Source organism: Ostrinia nubilalis, chromosome 13, assembly GCF_963855985.1.
Source record: "Ostrinia nubilalis chromosome 13, ilOstNubi1.1, whole genome shotgun sequence".
Classification (NCBI taxonomy): domain Eukaryota; kingdom Metazoa; phylum Arthropoda; class Insecta; order Lepidoptera; family Crambidae; genus Ostrinia; species Ostrinia nubilalis.
The window spans coordinates 9,336,761-9,361,571 of NC_087100.1; the positions used below are offsets into that span (position 1 = coordinate 9,336,761).

Genomic DNA, 24,811 nt, shown 5'->3' on the forward strand with positions numbered 1-24,811 from the left:
ACTACTGAAACACGCGGACTTCTTTAGGGAACTTGAAATCATATGTTTACACTCTTTTGTTTCGTTTGCTTACACTCATGCACGTTAAATCCACGATTAAAGTCGGCTAAACATAAATTTTAGAAAATAAAACAAAACTGCTAAACATGACGCTATATACTTTCCCGCCAAGAAGGCTTTCAAATAATTAATTGTCGTCATGGGCTTTTTCCACTTCGCCAGCAGTATTTTTACTAAATTATTCTATTAAGATAATTTAGGGTTTTTTTTAAATGAAAAGTCTTTAATGTTTATTTGTCTTTTTTATTAGATCGTTTAAATCTAGTTAAATATTAAAATCTTGGTTTAATAAATTAAACTTCTAGAGCTATTCAATGGCTTACAATAAAGTGACAGTCATGGCTGAAAAAGTTTAAAAGTTATCTCGGCATAACTTCAGATTTTTCAGTCATAAGTTCCATTTCTCTTAAATTAATTAATAAATTACATAATTAAATTATTATAAATAATGCAATTTTTTCAGCAATGTGCTACTTCCAGAAGCAAGAATTCGTTTATAATAAAAAAGTTTACAAATAATGATTTCAAACTGACTTTGTACACAATGAATATTTTACAAATTATTTAATTTCTTTTAAAATTACCAGTCACTTATTTTCTTAAGGATGTGTAGATACAGTTTAGAGAAAGAGGATGTGTACCTATTAGTTTATAGGAATGTAAAATTATCTAACTCAAAAATTATACATAGAATAAGAATACCCTATAGGCAAGAAGTTTCTCGTATTCAAGCGAGTGAGGTTAATTCTATTTTAAGTCTTGTGCTATTGTACAGTGGGTCTCCCAGCGTATCCTGAGTCAGGGAGCGAGTGGTGTGCCAGCTCCCTCAGGATCTGTTCGAAGCCCTTCCCGTTGGGGGCTTGTAAGCTGCTGTTCTTGATCATCGTTGAGTTCAGTTTGGTTGCTAGATAGCACATCTGAAAATAACAGAGCCGCATTAAAGAATTGTTTAAAAAGTTGTAGAATACACAAAATTATGAGTAAATGTGAAGAGACTGTTTCTTACGTAACAAGTAGCTAAACAGGCAGTTATTTACTCAGTTAATTAAAAAATAAAACAACGGCTAATCGCCAGGACCGTCTTTAACCTACTGGATCAAGGGGGGGCCTTACCATCTGATGGGGCCCCTTCGATCGCGGGGCCCTGGGCACCTGCCCAAATTGGGAAAGAGGGGCCTGCCAATCGCATGTTGTTGTTGTTGCTTAATAAATATTGATAACATAACAACATATTAAAATTAATACTTCAATACATAATATATCGTAACAACATATTAAAATTAATACTTTACTTTCAATTCGTATGTCTCACAAATTGAATTCACTGATTCCTAGTCATATTTATTTACTTATTCGGAATACAATTATACACTCAAAGTGTTAACAATGGTTGTACAAGATATTGATTTTCTTCAATCGGGATTGGACTCGCTGGAGGTGGCCAAATCAATAGCATGCGATATAGAAGATATTAAACCGTATCTACAGATTAATGCCCCTCGTCGCTCTCTCAACATTATCTCACAAAATATAAGAAGCCTTAACTGTAATTTCCACAACTTTACTACCCTAATTCACAGATCTAACGTTGAATGGGATATTATAGTTCTGACTGAGTGTTGGCTCCCTTCAGCTAGCAGCTTTCCCGCTTTAAAAGGTTATACAGCTATTGCGTCCACGCTACAGAAAACTCAGAACGAGGGGGTTGTAATCTATATTAAAACACAACTTTGTTGTACTGTCGAGGAGCCCCCCGAAACCAATTCTAATTGCCTAGTTTTAAAACTTGGTAATGACTTTTGCCTTATTGCAATATATCGACCACCGAGTGAACGCAACACGAATAGTTTTCTTTCTTCCCTAGATGCAATTTTAACCAGTCAAAAAAACTTTAGTAATATAATATTATGTGGCGATATAAATATAGATATCCTTCCAAATACTCCAGACTCACGTCATCACGATTACCTAAACATGCTTGCTGGCCATGGCTTACTTCCGGGGCATAGAAGGCCGACGCATGGAAGGACGTGTATTGACCACATGATAATTAAAACTAACCTCGAGGCCTTCTGCTTTGTGGTGGATTCCTCAGTAACAGATCACGATTGTGTAACCCTTACTATTTGTTTGACTAACCCACTGGATGTTTATAAAAGATTTGTTACTAGAGTTGATCATGCCAAGCTGACCTCTGACATACAATCTCTGAATTTTGAGCCAATACTAGCCAGCTCTGACACAAACATTGCAACAGATATTTTCATAGATCAGCTATCATCAGTAATTGGCCGTAATTCTAAACAGATACCTACCCCTTCAAAACAAAGAACAAGTAAGCAGTGGATCACTCGTGGCATCATACGTTGCTTGAAGAATAGGGATAGTCTACACAAAAAACTAAAACAAGACCCCAACAATGAAACGTTGAAGCTAACCTACAAACGCTACAGAAATTTCTGTAAATCTATTTTAAAAAAGGCCCGGAGAGATCATGATAGGAACCTGATTGAGGCAACTACTGGAAACAAAAGGAGATTATGGGAAAGTATTAAAACTGTCGCTAATATAAAAAAAGCTCCGGACTACTCTACTTGCCTTATTTCCCCTTCGGACCCCCAAGGTAGCATCAACAAGGTCAATCACTTCTTTGCCAATGTCGGGAGGAATCTCGCAGAGAAAAACCCTAAGTCCATGAATTTACCATCATCCATAGGTATCACTGACGGTAACTCTCCCTGTAACTCCTTTGCCATGCTCCCCACTGATGAGGTTGAAATCATCCAAATAATACATGGACTAAAAACCAAGTGTGCGGTCGGCGTTGACTCAATCTCTACGGAAATAATAAAAAATAACATCTTCTGGCTGGCACCTCCGATTGCTCACATCTGCAATCTTGCAATATCGAATGGGGTCTTCCCGCGAGCATTCAAATTGGCTCTGATAAAACCAATCCACAAGGGGGGGGAGAAAGACTGTGTTAACAACTACAGGCCCATTGCAATACTACCAATACTCTCCAAAATTCTTGAAAAGCTTATGAACAAACAGCTGATACAATATCTCGAGAACAACAACCTTTTATCACCATCTCAATATGGTTTTAGACCAGGCAAATCAACAAATGACGCTGTTCATAACCTAACCAACCTCATAGTTACTAACTTGGACAAAAAAAAGAAAGTAATAACTATATTTCTTGACTTGGCCAAGGCTTTTGACACAGTCTCCATCCCTCACCTCCTGTACAAACTGGAACACATCGGAGTAAGAGGTACCCCTTTCAAACTTTTCCAGGACTACCTAACTAAACGTTACCAAAAAGTAAAAATAGACGATAAACTCAGTGGCGAAGAGAACGTCTCCTATGGTATACCGCAGGGGAGTATAAATGGGCCAACGCTGTTTCTGATATATATCAACAGCCTATGTGATCTTAAACTCCGTAGCGGCTCCATACTTACCTTCGCTGACGATACAGCTCTATTTTTTACAGGTGACAGCTGGGTTGAAGTATTTGCCACGGCGCAGGAGGGCATGAAAATTGTCACCACCTGGCTCCAAAACAACATTCTTACACTTAATGTGTCGAAAACTAAATATATAGCTTTTGTACATCGGTCCCATCTTCTCCCGCCGTCAACACTCGACATTACCGTACACTTATGCCCCGAAAATGCGGCGACCTGTTCTTGTCCTCCCCTTGCAAGAACAGATACAATCAAGTATCTTGGTGTTGTCCTGGATCAGGCCCTTACCTTCCAACCTCACATCCAGGTCCTCACCTCTCGAATGCGTAAACTTATTTACATATTCAAGAGGCTTAAGCACGTCGCTAATATCAAAACAATAAAAATGGTGTATTACGCTCTCTGCCAAACCATTTTCGACTACTGCATCACCTCTTGGGGTGGTGCAGCTAAAACCCACCTTATTCAACTAGAGAGGGCTCAAAGGGCCATACTGAAGGTGAGTGCCGGACACCCCTATCGCTTCCCAACAACCGCCCTTTATAAAGAATGGAATATACTTACCGTCAGACAAACGTTTGTATTGCAAACAGTGCTTAAAAAACACTCAGAACTTCAGTACGACCCAGATCTCAAGAAAGGAAAGCGAAGAAAGGGCACGGTCTGTTGCAGCCAACCACTGCACACCAAACACGCACAGCGATTCTACTGTTTTCTGGGCTCGTACCTTTATAACAAAACCAATAACGTGCTGTCCATATACCCTCTCACTAGAATGTCCTGCAAAGAAGCGGTATCAAACTGGCTTAAAAACAAAAATTATCTAGAAACTGAAAATCTCCTAAACCCACCACTTTAAATTTAAATAATGGAAAATTTGGTCTAGTCATTTTGAACCACATAAAATTTTTTTGTTTTTTTTTTGGAGGTTGTATCTGTTTTATATTATTTATTGATTAATTACCATTATTATTTTTTTAATGAATTTTGTCGGCTTTTTAAAACAAGTTAAAACATTTTGTCAGTTTTTAGCCAATTTTACCACATATTATAGTTTTTATTTTTCTATTTTATCCAATTATACCTATTTTTATTATCAAATTATACAAATACTTTATTAAAAGAATAGTGTAAAGGTGTTTTATAAATTGAAACATACGCACATTATAATAAAATTGATATTCTGCTCACGCACATTCATTGCATGTACACTTCTTTCCAAATAATACTTGCATGTGTAGACATTAGATCACCTATCTTATTAATGTTATTAATCAGGTCACTAATTGGAGGTGGGAGCTCTGGAGACCTGTAATACGGGTTTCTTCGGAAACCTATCTCAGGCTCCAGTCTCTCACACACAGTGTAGCATAATTAAGGATTAATTAATTAAATATAAATATTGTGTAACATCTTAAATGTAAATATCAATCAATGTAATTGATGTTATGTGTGTGAGAGATAAATAAAAAATTTATTATTATTATTATTATTGATTAATTTTCCCTAAGTTAGACTAAGTTTAGTATACGAGATGATCCAACTTAATGACTCATCTATTAAGAGATTTTGTATTTGTATTTTGTATTTAGCTGTGTAAAAGACCTAAAAGTCCCAGTTTAATATTCACTCACCAAAAGCGCGGACATAAAGAGCAAGGCTCCCAGCGCCACTGCAACCATCATGGAAGTCGCGCAGGTGGCTTCCAGTGGAGTCCGGTGGAACAGCTCCCCTGGCATCACCACGGTGTACTCGAGGTTCTCCTTGAACCGCGTGAAGGGCGTACTGTTGTTGTCTGACACCAACGCGGAGCTGGTGATGTTGTGAGTGTGCTCTGCGTCAGGGAGAGATCTGCGTTTGCGGCCGTGTCCTGGAATTAATAACGTTTTTGTTAATAAAAGAAAAATGTAATGTAAATATGTATTCTTAACCGTTTTTTATACCTATACCAGGTATAAAAAACGGTTACGATTAAAAAAAAGAAAACTTTGACTTCTCTCTGTTACCTATGCGTCCCATTCATTACTTACAGCTGGTTCTATATTGGCTCACATAAAATTCTAAATCCTATTCTTTGTCTTACTACCGATTTGTGTTCATAATAATCTCTCTTCATAATTTTATTTTTCATACTTTTTTTATTCATACATTTTTATTACTACCATCGGAGCTCATAACAGTTAGTAATCATAATTTTTTTATCAATACTGTTACTACCAAGAACCATTTAAAATACATAATTTTTATTTTCAGATCTTTTTTCTTCATAACATTCATTGATCATATTGTTTTAATTAATAATGTTGTTACTAAGAACATACTTCAACTCATAATGTTGTTGTTCAGAATAATTTACTTTATAACGACACTAGCTTTCCGCCCGCGGCTTCGCCCGCGTGGAATTTTGTCTGTCACAGAAAAACTTTATCGCGCGCGTCCCTGTTTCAAAAACCGGGATAAAAACTATCCTATGTTCTTTCCCGGGACTCAAACTATCTCTATGCCAAATTTCATCAAAATCGGTTGCGAGGTTTAAGCGGGAAAGCGTAACAGACAGACAGACAGACAGACAGACAGACAGACAGACAGACAGACAGAGTTACTTTCGCATTTATAATATTAGTTGGGATACTCGTATCTTTAAAAAAATAACGACATACTCGTATCTTTAAAAAAATCATATATAATTTAATAGAGTAGATAGATAAGCATGCAGAGCATGCAGCATGAAAGCAAGCATGCAGCATGCATTGGTATCTCCTCGTCTCCGGCGCTGCGGGATGTGCAGCCCTTCCGCCCTTTCGTAACGAGGCTCAGGCACCCACGCTTGCTTCCGCAGCTTCGGCTTTTTGGATCGCCATCGGCGATCCAAAAAGATCGGCATCTCGTTACAGCGGGCGAGGGCTGCCCTCCCTCCGCGCCTCCGGCTTTTAAATTACACTCTAGGGGTAGGGCAGACAAGACTACGTGGAGTCGGTTTTGCAGCGATTCGTTTCTGTCACGTTAGTTTTGTGGCACAAAATATTGCCTGTTTTGGACCATTTCAAATTAATTTAATGTTAAAATACGATTTAATACGAATATAGACATCATGATTTTCAATAATATGGATAAATACACTTATGAGTAATAAATTTATGAAAACAAATATTAGGAAACAACACATTTATGAATATTATAGTTATTTATTTGAATGATTATGAGTTTCGATCATTAGTATAGAAAAATATATGAAAATAAATATTAGTAAAAACTAAGTGTATGATTAGTGATATTATGAATATCAATGATTATGTTTTTAAATATGTAGGTTTTAAATTTTTTATGAAGAATGATCATTATGGTATCAAATTGTATGAGAAATATTTTCGGACCTCCAATGATAGGAATTGAAAAGTTATGTAAGAAAATGCGCTACCCTTACAGCTACCCTGAAAATATGCAAGTTGTAGGATATTTTTTGTGTCGTGAAAAATAAGGAAACCTCTGATGTCACATGACCAAAATTTTAAACCTTGTCGGTATGAGGCCTCTGTACATAGTTTCTATTTTAAAAAACATTAGCTTACCCGAGGGTTCATACAAGTCCAGGCAGTAATCAGGCTGGCAGTCAGCAGCGTCCATGCATGCCTTGATCTGCGAGTGGATCCAGAGAGTGGAGCGCTCCTTCATGGAGGCCAGAAGGAAGGCCTCGAAGTCCAGGAACACCTCGTTGTGCCGCTCCCGGTAGCGCGCCGGCTGGTGCGGGATGATGGTTGCGTACTCGCGGTTACGGCAGCTGTGAAAAAGTGTATAGTAACATCATTATCGTGTGGTATTAATTATGGAAGAGTTCAGCGTTATGTAATTTATTTGTAACTGTAGAACCTCTCAAAACAAAAGATAGAGAGGACCTATAGACGACCTAAGTACCTAGACGGGTTGTGGAAGCCTGATGTTCCCTTCTACTTACTCGTACTTTATAGCTTAGTAAGATTCCCCATATTAGGAAACCCATCATTTGCTTCAAGCAATTCAGTCTTCCCATCTGCAGTGATCTAGGTAAATTGTGACGCGACGTGAGCGCGACTTTACATTTCCATAGGTACCTATTTGAATGATCGTGCCGTTACACACACGCTTACGTTACGATAGACAATTTCTATCACGTAAACCTCAGATCATAGAACTATAAAACAGACGTAGGTCGAATCTCGAAAAGGCGTAGGTAACTGATTTTTATCAATTTATTTGAAGTTTGGAAGAATGCATTTCGGGCCCTTTTTACCTGTCAATACTGGCTTCCTGAAAAATAATTAAGTAACGATCTTTTGTGAGGTTATAAAATGCGTGCTTTTTAATGACATGGTGTGTTTAACTCAATATCACCATTTTGTTAGATACGCCTTTTCGTGATTCGACCCACGAGATGCAACGTTCACTTTATAGCACTAATTAGTATAGTACCTACATGTTAATGCTTACCCATCTTTGACCAGCAGTACGGAGCCGGCAGCGTGCGGCCGGTCGGGGTCAGGAGAGACGGCTACTTCCAGCAGCTTGATGTGGCGCCACGCTGACTCGGGGTTGATGCGCGCGCGCAACTGAAGCTTTGTGCCGATCGGTACCGCCTACGAAGAGATGAGAGGTGAGATATTTTATTGATTTATCAAAAATGTATTCTTTAATCTTAAAATTCAGAGTTCCTTAATTAATTAATTTAATTCCTGAATTCAAATGTAATGAAGTGCTTTTAATGAAATATTCTTACGCTGTTTGGTGATAATGCTTACTTTAGGATTGCGAGGATCTGGAGTTTAAGCTAGATTTGTGGGCTGCGTAGTGTTTTGCTTCCGGATGACTGCCCTGTCTTTCTTAATTACTTAAGTATAGATAATAATAAACTCAGCTGAACGTACAGGCTGTACGGTACAGCAGTTACCTGGTCTACAGGCAGGTCAACGGAGTGGTTGGAGTGGCGCGTGACTGGCAGCGCCTCCTTGTACAGTAATACTGGAGGTATTACTGTACAAGGAGGCGGCCGGCGACATCTTTGTGTCTCTTATTACTTAGTATAGATAGTAAAGAACTCAGCTGAACGTACAGCAGTTACCTGGTCAACAGGCAGGTCGACGGAGTGGTTGGAGTGGCGCGTGACCGGCGGCGCCTCCTTGTACAGCGCCACCTCGTACTCCAGCCGACCTGGCGTCTCTTCTACCACCCCGGACACACGCGCTCCGTGGGGGCTGGGGATAACAAGATAAGATTAGATAAGACTAGCTTATGCCCATAGCTTTGTCCCCAAAAATATCGGTCAATCAAAATCCGGGATGAAAACTATTCTTTGTTTTTCCCGGGGTCTCAAACTTATCAAACATTTGAATTGCTTAAGCTTGAAAGAGTAAAAAATCATCCATCGATCACTCTAATAACATGAGTTTATCTTGTTGATGGAGTGTGTAAGCAAGTATTTACTATCACCGTCATATCACTATCAAAAGCTGTAAAATATAATGCAACTATTAATATAACGTCATCACTAAGTAAGTACATATACGTCACTGCATTTTATTATAACAGACAGAAGGCCGCCATGGATTGGTGGTCTTTTTGCTCCCGTTGCAGGTTCGCACCGTTCCCGTTAATAGGTCAAACATTAGAGTAATAAGCACGAGTATACAGAATGCTCGGTAGAGGGCTAGCCAAACTCGTTGAGTTTTTATGTAGAGTCATTAATTTACTTACCTAATTTTAATCGTGTTTAAATTATACCAATTTTGCTACTAATATAATAGTCCTAACTTCATTTATTTAGCGCAAGAAGAAGACATTATTGTTACAATCGTGGCTTGTAAATTTGTACCGCCGTATAATCATCGGCTTTCTGTCTCCCTAATATACAAGGTAACGCCCCTAATCTAACATAATAGCTGTTATTAAGCGTCATTCCTTTATTGAGTGATTCTATCACTGGATGATTTATTATAACACCCATTCTGTAGCTGATCGTTACGCAGTATCTGAATTAATTTATTACGGATGTTCCACTTCTCGAAAACTAGGCTGTTCGTGCCTTATTTGTTAGCTAGATCTTTCGTAGACTAGTGTTAGGATTAGAAAGGAAACTAATAAAGTTATTAGTGCTATAGTTTCAGTCATAAAATAAATTGTAACACTTAAATGGCACGTAGCACATTTGATGTTATCATCATAATATTTTAGGACTACTTAACATCGCTGCAACTTCGAAGTTTGGCCGCCAATGAAAACCAAACAATGAAAGTTGATTGGTCCTGACTGATTTGGAACTTGCAACGAATTGCATTAAAAGAATTATGAGGAGTTCGAACTTCGAAGTAAATAAGACATATGACCAGGAGTAGATAAGATGATAAGTAGGTACTATGCTCCAACGACATCGGCAAACGTGGAAACACCATAAGAGTAAAGTAGAAGAAGACTCACAAACTGCCAGCGAAGCCGGCTGCCTTGTTCTCTATGATGGTGGGTTCCGGAGGCTTGCACATGATGATGAGCTCCTGGTCCGACTGCATCACCACCCCGGGGAACTGTGGGAACCACACTCGGACGTGCACGAAACCCTGAAAGTAACACAAAGTTTTTTTCATATAAAATCTTTTTAGACTTTTGACCTTTCGGAAGTTCAACGCAGCAAAAGCAGTTTCTAAAACCTGCGATTCCAATAAGGCGTCCAAATTCGACATACACAGATTATGTGCTAAACAGTCTTTTTATTGCGCTCTTAGTAAAAATGTCTTTTACATGCAACAAAATGACATATAGTGTTGTATCATTAGGCCTGAAAAGGGCTCATACTTAGACTAAAGTAGATTTTTTAATACAGAACAAGCTAGGTATTTGACCCTATCGTACCTGATGTCAAATGAGAGTCTGTCCAGGATGGTACATAATCTGCCCTGTAAGTGCTTTTCACTCTCGCCTTTAATTGAAACCAGCATACTGATGAGCCAGAAGATGGTATTTCTACGCCTTGTCTACACAAGCTGATGAGAAAAGTATAGGCCACGGTCAAAAAGTTTAAACAAGGAAATGTAATCTCAAAATATGCAACATGCGCCTACACTGTAAAACTATGTTATCCAATTCAGCAAACAAGAGATAAAGGGCTTAAGATTTCCTTATTATAGACATTTATGTTATGTTTACCCATCTACTATAGAGCTACTGTGTCAGTAGTAGATCTCGTGAAGGAAAGATGAATGAGGTCGTTTCTATAGTTTTTCCGTCACCATAAACAAATGACGACTGACGAGAAAGGCCCGTTTTCCACTAAAGCGGAGAGATATGTTTTGAATAACCAAACGTTTCGTAACCGAAACTGAGCCCTCCCCCATTGACTTCCACATCGCACGGTTGGTAGCGGCCTGCATCCAGCGCTTTCCTGCTACCTTTTCAGGTCGTCGGTCCACCTTGTGGGTAGACGTCCCACGCTGTGTTTTCTGGTAACGTGGCGAAACGAAATCTGAGTGGTAATTCAAAAAACTGTCGTCTTCTCCGCTTTCGTGGAAACCGAGCATTAGTACGGTGGATTCTAAGGTTTCCTTTGAAATCGTATCGATGTACACGTGTTTAATGCACCTCTCAGTATGCCAGGGTACCGCTTAATAATATATCAGCGCAGCGAGCAGCTCTGTAGGCCACTACTCACCGTACGTTACTAACGGCACGGGTTATTATCCACCGATGACAAAACATTGCCTGCATATTCAATAGAACACGCGTAAATGGAAATTCATCCTGTATTTTGCTTCCAGATTGTTAATTATTTTCATATTTACCAACTATTAGAATGTCATATTATACCCACCTAAATTATTCAAGCTCATTTAATAATGAAATGAGTTAACTTATAATCTATTAATTGGTATATTTATCCATTGGGGATCAATTAATAAACCATAAACACGATAAAAGTAAAATATTTAGGTCGAATGACTCATGACGAGCGCCTTTGACTAAATGAGGTGCATATCATCTCTATCATCAGTAATCATCGCCTCTTAAATCGTTTAACCTTTAGAGATCTACTTTCGATAGCAAATAATGTTTCTACCTCTGACAAGCCGACATGCCTGACATAACCCCGTTGATCACCTGATGAGCGAGCATTTTTATACATTTTCGACCTACTCTTTCCAGCAAAGATCACGTAGTGAAAACTAATCCCGTTTATGATCTGTTTAGTTAACATTAACGTGAAATAAACTGTATGTACCTGGAACATACTTATCTTTACAATGAAGCATGATAACTTCAGTAGCAGCAATAAACTCGAGCGTCAGCGTAAGGCTATGACTAACATCTGTACCACGTAAAAAATATAACGAAGGACAAAAATAATTCTACCAAATCCATTTGTTTCATTGAGATGTTTGTTTATTTTCAGGCGATTTGAATTTCCACGTTTAAAAATTCAGGGAAGTAGAATATAGCGAAGCACCTTCAAGTGTTTCATGACTTTGGACATGGCCATTCTGTAGCGCTCTTGTAATGTGATGAAAAATTTCGTGACGGTATGCGCATTAATAAAAGTTTAGGTCGCGTTATCTATAGAATCACAGTAAAGCGAAACTAAAAAAATACTCACATTCCTCTTCAGCACTCCGCATCTCGTGAAGTCTGTAATTCGTAGCCTGTACAGCAGTTCCGTTTGGTCGTCAGGCTCTGGTCGGATCTGGCACACGGGGTCGGCCAGGGGGTCGGTGGCGCGGTCGTCGGCGAACAGCGGCGCCCCTCGGAAGCCTTCGGGCTTGCGCAGGAGTGCTGTCACCGAGTCACGGATGCCCGACCCGCCGCTTGAGAATGTGCATTGGATGTCTGTGACTGAAGAAAAAAAAAAACACTGGTGATTTTCAGGGCATGTATTTGTTACTTGTTAGTAATGTAAAATACATTTGGAAATTCGAAAGGAGTGGTGTGCTGTCTGATAAAGTATTTTAAAACTATGCGCAAACGGCTATATCTGGAAATCATTGGGAAATTCAGCAGTGGACGTCCTGTGACTGAAATCACTGAAATGATGATAATGAAGATACGCATTTCGGGAAGCTAACGTCTTTCTACGCTGCTTCTATTCGCACGTTATCTGTATGTTGACATTATCGGTATCTCTAATTCATTAAAAACGGCGAACGCGTGAAAACATTTTACACTGTTACCACTTACTTACTTTCACATTTAATGTCAGTGGTAGTTATTATTTATAAATTACATAGCTAAGGTAAAAAATGTGAGCTTTGCTCTTTGGCGCTCCTCGATGCAATGGACTGTAATTGATTGATATCAACGAATATCAAAATTTATTGAGATAACTCTGTTTCTTTGACTCCTTAACGATTTATGTGTTTTAAAAGGTAGTGTACATAGGTATTACAAATTAACTCACCATCGTAATCTTGTGTGCACGCAGTTTGTATCTGTAACAATAAGCATTCAAAATCAGAGGAAGGAAGGGCAGCCGATTGTGCAGTTAACTTAATTAATTCAGCTGAATGTATGCATTGTTAGATATTTAGGTATATGGGTCGCTCGCATTGTTTAAAGTTTTGACTTTATTCCGATTGTTATCAGGCGTTTATTTGGGTGAGTGGGTGTCTTATTGGTAGGGTAAGATAAAATATGTTGTTACAAAATGATATAGGTATGTAAGTTTTTATCTCAGAGGTGATGAGGAATAAACGTCTCTCAAAATAATACGAAGTCTTTAAAACTTAAATCTAATGCTCTATCCCCCTTAATGTAATAATTTATCTTAATTTATAAAACACATTAGGTACCACTCAATTCGACCAAAAAATAATATACCTAACGTATGAAAGTAAGACATTGAGTACATTATCTTGCTCATGAATAACAATTTACATAATAATAAATATTAAGAAACTAATCTTAAACAATAATCTTGCATTCCCACAGTAATAAATGCTCTACTCTAGTCTTACACTTTGAAGTTCATGAATGAAATTAGATTTTCTTTTGTTGTTTCATAATTTTTCCTTAACCAGAATTAAAAACAACTCTACTTATAATTATTCTATGGTGACTATTCTCTGTGAGTGCTACGAGTCTACTCTCACAGAAAATAGTCGCTATAGAATAAGTATAAGCTGCTCTATCATGGTTAGATCATAAAGTCCTAATAATTGTTAAACCCTTTTATTATGGAATAAGAATAAGAATTATTACTGTTTAAAAAACTTAGCCTAAATACGTACTAGTGGGGTTTCAACAAATTAAGGTAAAATTAATACCTAAACTAAGCAAAATGTATATTTAGGTAATGCCTGTATCTTAGGTATTTATAAAATGTGAATGTCCAGCCATTTTTTATTAATTTTTAAGCTACCCATCCTCTATGCGTGATACAGCATGAAATTGACATCGGAGTCACTGAACCAATCTAAAGATTAATTTAATAGAGTTCTGGATCAACCGCAAGTAAAAACCTAGCGCCCATAAGAATAAGTTTGGTGTGTGCAAGAATTGAGTCATGGGCGATTTCATTATTATCCTATCCTCTAATATTTTACGTGATGAACTCTACATTGAATTGAATGTTATCTTGGCTGATATGCCAAATGCCACGAGTAATTTACTGTTCTATTGTATTTTCCTCTTATTTAGATTCGTTTGCTTTCACACAAATTAAGTTTGGTTTTACATTCCTTTTAATGTTCTTTTTTTTAAATAAAGTATGTAACTACAATTAGTTCAGAACGTGGATTCAGAACAATATAAATCAATATTTATATTGTTCTGAATCTAATTAAAGAATGGAAATATGTTTGCCAGAGATTATTCAGTCACTAATCGATTAACATTGTTCAAAGTATGTTACCTAAGGCACGTAATGCTCATACTTATGCAAGGTAAGTATTACTCCCTCAACATATTTTTAATTCATTTCATTTAAATATCTAGGTAGGTAGCAAGGTATACATTTTGACAAAAAAATGGTTAAATGATCAATTTAAATAGAAAATTCAAAGAAAACGATTATAGAAAACTGTTACAAGATTGCATTAAAACGTAGTAACATCAACGTAAACGATGAAATAAAAGCAATAAAAACACTAAATTCTTTTGGAGTAGGTAAATTGATGGTTTCTGCTAAAGTTAAAGTATGGTTTGCGGTTTTACAAATAAATCGGACCACCACACCATTTAACCCACGTACGTGATGCCAGCTAATGCGGCGTCGAAAGTAAGTCGCTATAGATAGCTAGACTCGAGTTACGCTTCGTTTCCTCCAACCGTCGTAAGTGAACGCTGTGCATTACCATCTCCAAACACGATTCATTGAAAAGTGCGCTCGTTAGGAGAGCAATGGAGAGTGTGCTTGATTTTATCTCGTTTCGTTGGGGTCAAACCTCTGACCGTTGGCTCAGCGAGCTGCTTCGTGCGGAAACAACGTTCGGATGTTGTTGATAATCGGTCGTTGGTTGACGCTCGTATGCAAATTCGCATTCAAACGGTAAGCGAGTATTTTTAAAACGGTGCTGCTCTGGTTATTGGGCGTGAAGACTTTTTCGGAGGATGAGAACGATTTTATTCGGTAACAAAAACGGTTCTTTAGCGTTTTCTACGACTCTACGTGTACCATATTAGAATGCAGACTTTTTAGACCTAACTAAACAGACTAGCTTTCCGGTTTCTTTAGATAACGAGTTGGTTTTGTAAATCGTATTTGCAATTACTTTTTACTTACAGTTTTACTTTAGAGGCTCATTTAAGACGATGATAAATAAATAATAGAGACCAAATAGAATTTCTGTAAACCTCCTCAATTGTATCTAAAACTATTATTGTTTATAGCAGTTACTTAAACGTAGGTAGGTAACGTTAATTATTAAGTAAGAAACTTTTCAGTTATTACTTTATTATGGCCATTTAAGTTATAAAAAGCAATTTACACCATTAAAACTTATCACTTCCTTAATTTGAAAATTGGATGCGGTTGCATGGGGTAGTCCCACGGTACCTTATCGTTTTCCCAGGCAGCAGGACAGTTGTGAAGAAAAGATTGCAAGTGTAATTGTAAGGTAATTACCGCGGAAGAGGCGGCCGTCGACTATTTAATTGAAGTTCAGCGAAAAATCGCTTTAGTTTAATAGTTAAAAGCAGCAAAAGATCCCTATTACCTACACGATGGGCGAGGAGATACAAGCTTTCTTATCAGTTTGCTGTAATGATGTTATGTAGATTAAAAATGCTTTTTTCAAACACCTAATGATAATCACTAGGAAAAAGCTTTTGAAGAACTTTTGATCGGGTAGGAAAGATAAGTAGTACTTATTAGGGCAAGATAAGTTCAATTCTTTGTCAGTCATAATAGTTATTTACTTATGCGTACTTTAGGTCTACTTTAATGAAGTAATTTTTACTAGGCTATATTAGGTAGGTATCTGTTCATTTTACTTTTTATAAGTTTACATTCATAGATTACTTACTAGTATAAAGTTCATTTATCGCACATTAAATAATAGCTAATCTAACTGCCTATGAATAAATTGACACTGATCTAATTGGCAATTTGTAAAATAATCTCTGCCACCAGCCGTCATCGCGATGCATAATGCAGTTACACGTGCACCGTAATTGATAGCGTGCGGCCGGTTGCGCGCGCGCCGATCATTCGCGACGCGTCTGAGTTGCTGTAAGATCGGCGGCATAGAGGTAATGTGGTTATAATATAGATATTTACCTATTCCTCAAAAAGATTTACAGAGAAACATTAATTTGTCTTATTAATATAAACATTAGTTACAAAAACTATTAGCGCAGCAGTTGTATTAGAAACGACATCTTTTTTTAAATTGAATTAATTAAGCTATAGATCCTGCTTACACAGGAGTTGCAGCGACAGGAACGAGGAGTGGGAATAGTTCATCGTCATGTCTCCACTGCAGGAGGAGAATGTCACTAATTATAAGCTTGAAGGATTTGACCTGACAATCCCCATCCTGGCCAGGCATTTTTGAGGCCTAATGTCCCTTAGTATCCGCCTGAAGATAGTGGACAATGGGCAGTTAAAAAGGCTTAACGTTTAATAAATCTGAAATAGGTACCTATAAATAAAATTAATGGTAATTTTATTTGTATTAGGTTAATTAAGCTTGTACTTTGTTCTCGTTTTTCTACGTTTTTCTTTGGTTTTTAGGGGAAAACTAGCTTCTTTTGCTATAGGATAATCCTTTTCCCTCAGAAAACATTGAAGTCTGTACAAAATACACGAGCTTGATGGGCAGATGAGCCAGATGACATAAAATAAATACAATATTTTAATATAGGCAAAGATCCTTCAAGACAGTCGTCTTGAATCTTTATCTTTATCATCTTTGCCTATATTAACTTTCTGCTATAGAGTCCTATAGTTCGTTCGCACTTCGCGTTAAGAATGCAGTGAATCATCAGTACAACTGCAGTTTAAAGGTGTATTCACAGAGGTGTTAATATTAAAAGATTAAGTTTAATTAATTTATAAAAATACACTTATAAGCTTAAAATCAAAAGTTTGTCCTAAATATCAACGGCGGACAATGATCATTTACTGCATTCTTAACGCGAACATCAAAACAACGAATCTTTTCAAGGTTCGTGTATTGTATTTCTAGATAATGCTTATGAAAGGATTGAAGTAGTTAATCTCAAATACCTGATCGGTGTATGTGGGAAGGACTGATAAAAAGTTGCATTTAAAACAATACACCTACCCGGCGATTAGGTGAACGTTTTTTAATTGTCTAAACAATGTTTCTAGTGCAAGTCCATTGTATCTCCATCGCCTACTTAGTGAAATGTCAGACACTTAACGGGTTGTGAGAAACTGGGGGTAAAATTAGAATAAGTAGTTCAGTTATGTTAAGAGAGCTTTAGCATGCACGTTTTCACTTTCAGAATCAAAGCCAGACAAAGATTTATGATTCGCACAAAACATCCTAAATACCTAGTAATGCAACAATAATGTAAATCGTATTCAAAAGATGTTATCGTATGAAATAAATTTGGCCCATTCTTTGGCAGTCGCGAAATTGCGCGCCCTACTGACATAAATTGAAATATTTCTGAAGACGGATAATACAATTTCACTGGCTACGATAACAATACGGTAGGGAGGTACTTACAAATGGTACAGTTAGAAAAATTCAGACCGTTCCGCGTGGTAGAGTACCCATATCCGCAGTAATATATCTGTCGTCATGCGTAGACTATTGTGTTTTTGCTAAATATTTGAGTTATATCGTACCATTCTTATTTATTTGTATCTTAACTATTGAAAGATGCTATCTTGCATATTTCGGGAAGCTTAAAAGCAGAACTGTCAGTACGTCGTATTACTCGTACCTATGTATCGTGCACTGAAAGTTGCTTACTGTTACTCCATCATCTTATTATAGCCTGACCAGGAACATAAAAACCCTGGCATAGAGGCGCGTCAATAGCATTTGATAGTGCAACACTGAGTACAGTCGTACCTGTGTTAAATTAATAGGCTAACTTTATGTATCAGGATTCAGGATTACGGGCTAATTTGATATTTTCATAAATTAACGAAAAAATATTATTATAGGTAACCTGGTTTAAATAAATTAAATGAAACCATCAATCGAGCTAGTAGGATTTATTTTGTTATTCATCAATAATCAAATTCAGTACTTGAATATTCAAATGCAATGTCTGCTCATGAACGCTTCAAACTCGATACTCGGGAAAGATCCCAATTCCATAAAATTCAACACTTAGAAAGTGACAAAAAACTTTAAAATAGGTAGTTGAAACAAACCACAGCTAATTTTCATAGTGGACTGTACTATACGATAAACATGTCAGTCAATTTGACAACCTTTGTCGGAAACATTATTCAATGAAAATATTGTCCGAACCCTTAGTATTTCTCTTCGACAAATACTTTAACACATTGTGAACCACTTTTCTTTCACGACTATAAAAAGATTTTAGCAATTTAATTCACAAAATCAATTGCGCACATTTAAAATAAAGTTTGTTTACACTTTGACAGCAATAGACTGACATGCAAGGTGACATGTCATTGAAGTTTTCAGTTACTGTTGCCATTAAAAGAAATTAGTACCATTAGTTTTCCGCAACATGGCGAGGGTTTTTATGTTCCTGGTCGGGCTATACTTACCCGAATACGACAGAAGGAGGATTATCTTTTCATCCCTCGTCTTCCCTTGTATTAAGTATTCCGACTCAAAGTATTTGGAATAGCTGTACGCTATAGGTGTTTAATGTTCACACCCAATACACGTTTATGATAAACTGCGAAAACAAAACATAAAATCTTGAATTTACCGGTAATAACAATTTACTACAGTGAAAAATTAAAAGAAGCTTTCATTAAGTTTTTACCAAGCTTCCAACCTGTAGAGTGTAGACATGAAAATATTTCTAAAATATGTTTGATTAAATCCATAAAAAAGGCAAATGTTTTTATAATTCATAATTATGTTCTAAAAAGTTATTTTCACTTTATATCTAATCTTCAGACATGTTTTTGTTTATTCCAACGATAAATATATCTCTATTATGGTTACAAGCTCCACTTTAAGATGTTTTTATGTGTTTCACGCAAATCCCTCGAGCGTGAAATTTAATTTTATAAGTGGCTTCAATCACGATTCTTCTATAGACCGGCGCAGGGCCATGTAACGAGACATTTGAGACTTTCTATTCAATGTGATAACTGAATAAAACGATGGCCAGAAGATTCTATTCATGAATAGAAACCGGAACAATGGAACGGAGAATTTTCATTGTTTTTTTCGCGGCGTTTTTAAATTGCGTAGGTCTGTTTTTTCGAAAAATTTAAATTAATACTATACCTACTTAGTTTTTTACAATTTTTGGGATTCAATAAAATCAAAATTATAATATATTTATACTTTTGTTTCATCAATATGTACCTGCCCGCGACTTCGTAAATGGGTGATAAACCCTTATCATCACCTAATAAGACTATACTGTATAAAGTCTATACAGTCAAAACCACTTTTGACTGCAAAAATCAGTCAAAAGTGGTTTTGACCAAGGGCGTTAGTCAAAACCACTTTTAGCAGCGAAAAATCAGTCTAAATTCGTACAAAGTGTTATGATTAGCGAAAACTACTTGGAAATCATCAAAAATGCGTTACTTATAAAACCATTTTAAAGTCTAATTTTGATATGATTTGTGCATACAACGTGATCACACCTACCTTAAAGTTTGGACTGATTGGTAAAATTTGAAATCAGGCGAAGGCACTTTTGACTGATTTTTTGCAGTCAAAAGTGGTTCTGATCGATTATGAGTTTTGACTGTAACATAAGTATTATCTTACTGTAGTAACTACTACAGCCATAGTACCTTTTCTTAAAATACCTACTTATAGTTCTCGAAATGCTCATTAACCGTAACGGATTTTAATTAATAAGTATAATATAGAATTCCGCCTGTTCGTTTTGAGTTATCCGCCGTGAAAAAGAAAAATGTTATGTAATTAACAAATGATTACAGTTGGAATAACAAAAAAGCAAACAGGAAAGCAAATTGATGTGTAAAACAAATAGTACGTTAGTCACTTTTTCTATCAAATTAGGTAGGTAATTGCGAAACCATTTTTTTGAAGCTGGTTAAATAAATATTGAACCAGCAATAAAAACTGGCAGTGGTAACTCTTTACGGGTTCTCTACATTTTTTACTTTGGTACTATCACACCAATTAATGGGTAAAATAAAAACCTACGTAACAATTTAATTTTTTCGTAGTCTTTTTACACGCATTAAGATATTGCGATCGTACCTACTCTGTACAAAAGAGGTGTCAATTATTTTACTACCTTATCTTTATTTGTTTTGTTTGTAAATAAATACAGATTGTATAAAAGTGGTGTCACATAGCCTGTAGGGCATAAGTTAGTAGTTCTCGTAGTTTACTGTAAAGATTGAGGTAATCGAGGCATAAGGCAGGTATTAAAATTCAATTTACGTCACTATAAAATGCGAATCTCTTTAAGAGCAGTAACTATCAAGTCTTTATTATTGCCCATAAAATCAAGAGAGTAAGGGGAATTAGGTTAGCAAGATCACCTTTGAGTTTTCACTTTAATTCTCTTTTTGCTTTCTCGGCTGTTCTTGACATCTCAAGAAGTTAATGTTGTTAATGTTAGGTCGTAAATGTGACATCGGCGATTCCCCGGTGGTCTATAATGATCGACTTCATTATGTTCTGGGCAATAAAAATAATTTATGATTCCGTAAAACGACCGAATTCTACTCGTAACGTGACAATCAGGGTCATCGCAACACATATCGATCTACATTTTATAAATAAACTAGCGGCCGCCCGCGACTTCGTACGCGTGGATCCCGTTTTACCCCCTTAGGGGTGGAGATTCGTAAAATCCTTTCTTAGCGGATGCCTACGTCATAACATCTACCTGCATGTCCAGTGGTTTGGGCTGTGCGTTGATATATCACTATGTCAGTCAGTCAGTCAGTCACCTTTTGAGTTTTATATACCTATATAGATTGTTCGTAAGTAAGTATAACAAATAAATATCTAATAACACGAATGAAGTTAAAAGCCAAAAGAAAATATAAGCACACCAAGGTAATAAAATTGTGCTAACGAATATCTTAATTCAATTAAAAGATGCTTGTAAAAGCACAAGTTAGCAAATATTCATTGTGAGATTCAACATCTCTTTCGAAATTAATTATTGCACGCGGGAAACACATTTTTTCTTTTTTTAGTCCAGAATACTCGCATCCACAGACAGACAAACACTAAACCTTTATAATTGTGGCAATTCACGAATGCGAGTGAGCTTTACATGTGTGGTGGCTCGCTATCGTTTTTCAAAAGTTTTGATAGACATTACACTATCGTTATATGCATGTACACGTACACACACAAATAAAGCTCACTCGCCTTCATGAGTTGCAAGAACTAACTATACCATCATTCAAACAAATGATGACAGGTTTCTAGCTGTCGACTTATATTTCAGTTATCATTTCAGGCTTGTATCCAGCATCTGTAGCACTGATATCTCGATTACTACACGTGCTACGCTTTATCGTGAACTAGGATATTTATCCTATAGCTTTTAGTATTTGGTTTGATATAAATAACCTACTACTTCTTACTTACATTTTTGTAAATTGAAAAACTGCATAATTGATAAAATAAGCTTAATTAAATAATTGATCAATGAAGATAATTATGAGAAAAATACTTACTTTTTGTTATACAGTGTGAGTCACGTTAAAGTGTACATATGAAAATAGATGAAATTAGACCTATTTTTATCGACAAAAAAGAGGTCAAAATTTTTTTGAGATTTTTTTTTAATTTTTTATAGAATTTTTTTTCTTCCAATTACTTATTGTAAAGAAAACGTAATAACTTTTAAACTAAGCGGTATATCCTGATAAAATAAAAACAATAATAATGCTAAATAACGGGCGATACTAAAAAAATACATAAACTACCCAGAAAATGCCAACAAATAATAAAAAATGAGACTTTTTGAAAAAAATCTGCTTAAAAATTCGTATTTTTTTGGTTATTTGATAAATTTCTCAAAAAAATGTCCCTATAACAGGTGGTTTTTATTACTTTGTATTATTCTCTATCGTATTATCTTTGTAAAACCAAAAATCGCATGTCTCAATCCCTATCACAACATTTGCTATGATCGTTTGAACAAAGGCCTGCCACAACATTATTTTCCGCTACAGGTAGAGACAATTTTAATTTTAACTAAAATGCTTATTTTACTTCGAAATCTTTTGTTTTTATTTGAAATCTAACTTGTCTTTATCAAAATTACAAATCTAGAGCCATTTTCAGTTTCGTTGTTAACGAAGCGTTGAATGGCGCGCCCGGAGAGGCTTACTTCAAACAATCATTGCAAACGTTGTGATAGGGATAGAGACATGCAATTTTTAGTTTTACGAAGGTAATACGATAGAGAATAATACAAACTAATAAAAACCACCGGTTATAGGGGCATTTTTTGGAGAAATTTATCAAATAACCAAAAAAACACGAATTTTTAAGCAGATTTTTTTCAAAAAGTATCATTTTTTATTATTTGTTGGCCTTTTTTGTGTATTTTATGTATTTTTTTAGTTGCCTATTATTTAGCATTTTTACTGTTTTTATTTTATCAGGATATACCGCTTAGGTCTAGTTTCATCTATTTTCATATGTACACTTTAACGTGACTCACACTGTATTGTATATTTTTCATGATAATAAGACTTTCTTATTAAAAGCATATGCCAGGGTCAGTCAGAAACAAATGCATCCGCTCTCATTCAGTCGAGTCGATATCGCAACGGAAAAAGTCCGTTTAATTAAAATTGTACTGACAGGCAATGCATAAAAACCTCGATTTAATGTTGATTTATCATAAGATTAGGCCATGTCCTATTTGGCCTATTGATCAGTTATTGTTAATCGGGACAAAAAGTACAGTGGCCAAGGAACATCTATTTCTGTAATAGATCGGATAGAGCTTTAAATGAACTTAAAAACCACCACCAAAAATATTAGTTTTTCCATGAAAATGAGTTGAAATGTGGAAGAATTGGTCGTGTGACGTTAAATTATTTATCGCTACATAGTGTTATTAAAGGTAATAAAGCTCGTGCAGAAAATGCACTTCCCTCTTATATCATCATTAAAGTTAAGTTGCTCGTACGCAATAAATTAATCGATAACCAAGCCGATGATCATAAAAACATACCAGCAACAGCAGCACGAGAGCGCAGCCGTGGGCGCTCGTCATGCTTGCGGTCTGCCACACTCGAGCGCGGAGCCAACCGTTAATGCTATCTGCCCCGATTACCTTACTGACGCAAGACAAAAAACCAACAATTGTTTTTTCCTCTAAACAATAAATCAATCACTGCGAAAAAAATAAAAATCCACACTGGCACTGATCAGATCAAAGTTCGAAGCTTTCCGCGAGCGCCGAAGAAAGCGCGGCCGTAAGTTTTCCCGCGCGCGTGTTTCGATGCGTCTGCGCTTAGGAGACGGGTTGCGTGGTGCGCATGCGACGGCTCGGGACGGGACTGCCGCAGGCGCGCTCGGCTTGCTCCGTTGATGATGGTGGAACAGTTAGCCATCGACGGGGAGGGCACCACCTGTTCGCCTGTACCTTATCGTTCTCACGACACAATCACCGATCCGCCTCGCAATTTGGCAATCTCGTGATCTACATTGCTGATTGGCATCGGATCAGGGCAGATTTTGGTTCCAAAGTTTGCGGTGTGTTCATTGCCGTGACATTCGCGTGGAGAAATTGTGGAGTGCTGTGATTGAATGGCAGTCGGCTGAGCTTCGAGAGCGGGTCAGCGCGGTTATGCGCGGGTCGCAATCTCCACAGCGATGACTACAAACGCAGGAAATGATCATTCGATAAGATGGCTAAATAGCTTTTTTTACTGAGCTCATCGCGGCTATCGTCTTGATATAAAATTAGAACCGCTATAGAAAGTCAATCAATTTTTAGATGAATATCTCAAGATAAGTTTCGTTGGGCGTAGACACGAGTCTTGTTATTGCTAGTGCTATTTGGAACTGCATGATAAATTATGTTCACTGAAATGTCACTGATCAATCGGAAATAAAAATAATTAATAAATACCTATTATAAAAGATAGGTATATCTTATTGAAATGAATAGATCTACTACCTAGGTTGCAAAACTTTATTTCTAATATGTAAATATTATGGTCAGCTTTAACTTATTAATTAGAGGTATAATGAAGTTAATTGCTTGTTAATAGTTATCAAAACATGTCATCGCATTACCCGTTAGCATTTATTCCTTTTTAGAATATTATAATCCTCCTTTCATGCAGGCAGGACTCTTAAGAGTACTGATCTCTATCTAATTACGATTATTAAGTTCTAAAGTATTTTTTTTAAATAAATTAATAGGTACTCAATTGCTTCCATAATGTTACCTACATAGGCGAACATTTCAGAAGATATCAGATTTTGATAACCTGTAGCTGTGTTCAAGTGATAAGAATCACCACATAAATCTATGGAGACATGGTAAATATCGCGAAATGAAGTTTTGTTGCTCCTAATAATAAAGCTCCAAATGGCTTCTACTAAGCAGCCTAAAGTGCAAGAACCTTAGGTACTTCTCAGAATACATGAGGTAATCAGCAAACAGGTTGACACTGATGAAGTTAACAGGTGTACGAGGTACAAGACCAGAGGCAGCTGTGG

At 36.6% G+C, this 24,811-nt stretch overlaps 1 protein-coding gene across 1 annotated transcript; it reads right to left on the reverse strand.

Moving 5' to 3' along the window:
• Positions 1–293: 293 nt before the first annotated feature.
• LOC135077178 (uncharacterized) lies at positions 294–23,634 on the reverse strand. The gene is made up of 9 exons (XM_063971727.1): positions 23,313–23,634; positions 12,940–12,970; positions 12,142–12,377; positions 9,978–10,114; positions 8,626–8,758; positions 7,998–8,143; positions 7,103–7,311; positions 5,168–5,403; positions 294–977 (listed from the first exon to the last, which is right to left on the reverse strand). Exons 1-9 carry the CDS (start codon positions 23,352–23,354, stop codon positions 825–827), a joined length of 1,323 nt encoding a protein of 440 aa, XP_063827797.1. The 5' UTR covers positions 23,355–23,634; the 3' UTR covers positions 294–824.
• Positions 23,635–24,811: the final 1,177 nt, after the last annotated feature.

Bases quoted from the DNA above. Each gene is read 5' to 3' on its own strand.
- LOC135077178 (XM_063971727.1), bottom strand. From the start codon at position 23,354: ATGACGAGCGCCCACGGCTGCGCTCTCGTGCTGCTGTTGCTG. The intron at 12,971-23,312 runs GTATGTTTTTAT...TTATTGTTACAG, and splicing joins CTCTCGTGCTGCTGTTGCTG to ATACAAACTGCGTGCACACA. The intron at 8,759-9,977 runs GTGAGTCTTCTT...TGTTATCCCCAG, and splicing joins GCCGGCTTCGCTGGCAGTTT to CCCCCACGGAGCGCGTGTGT.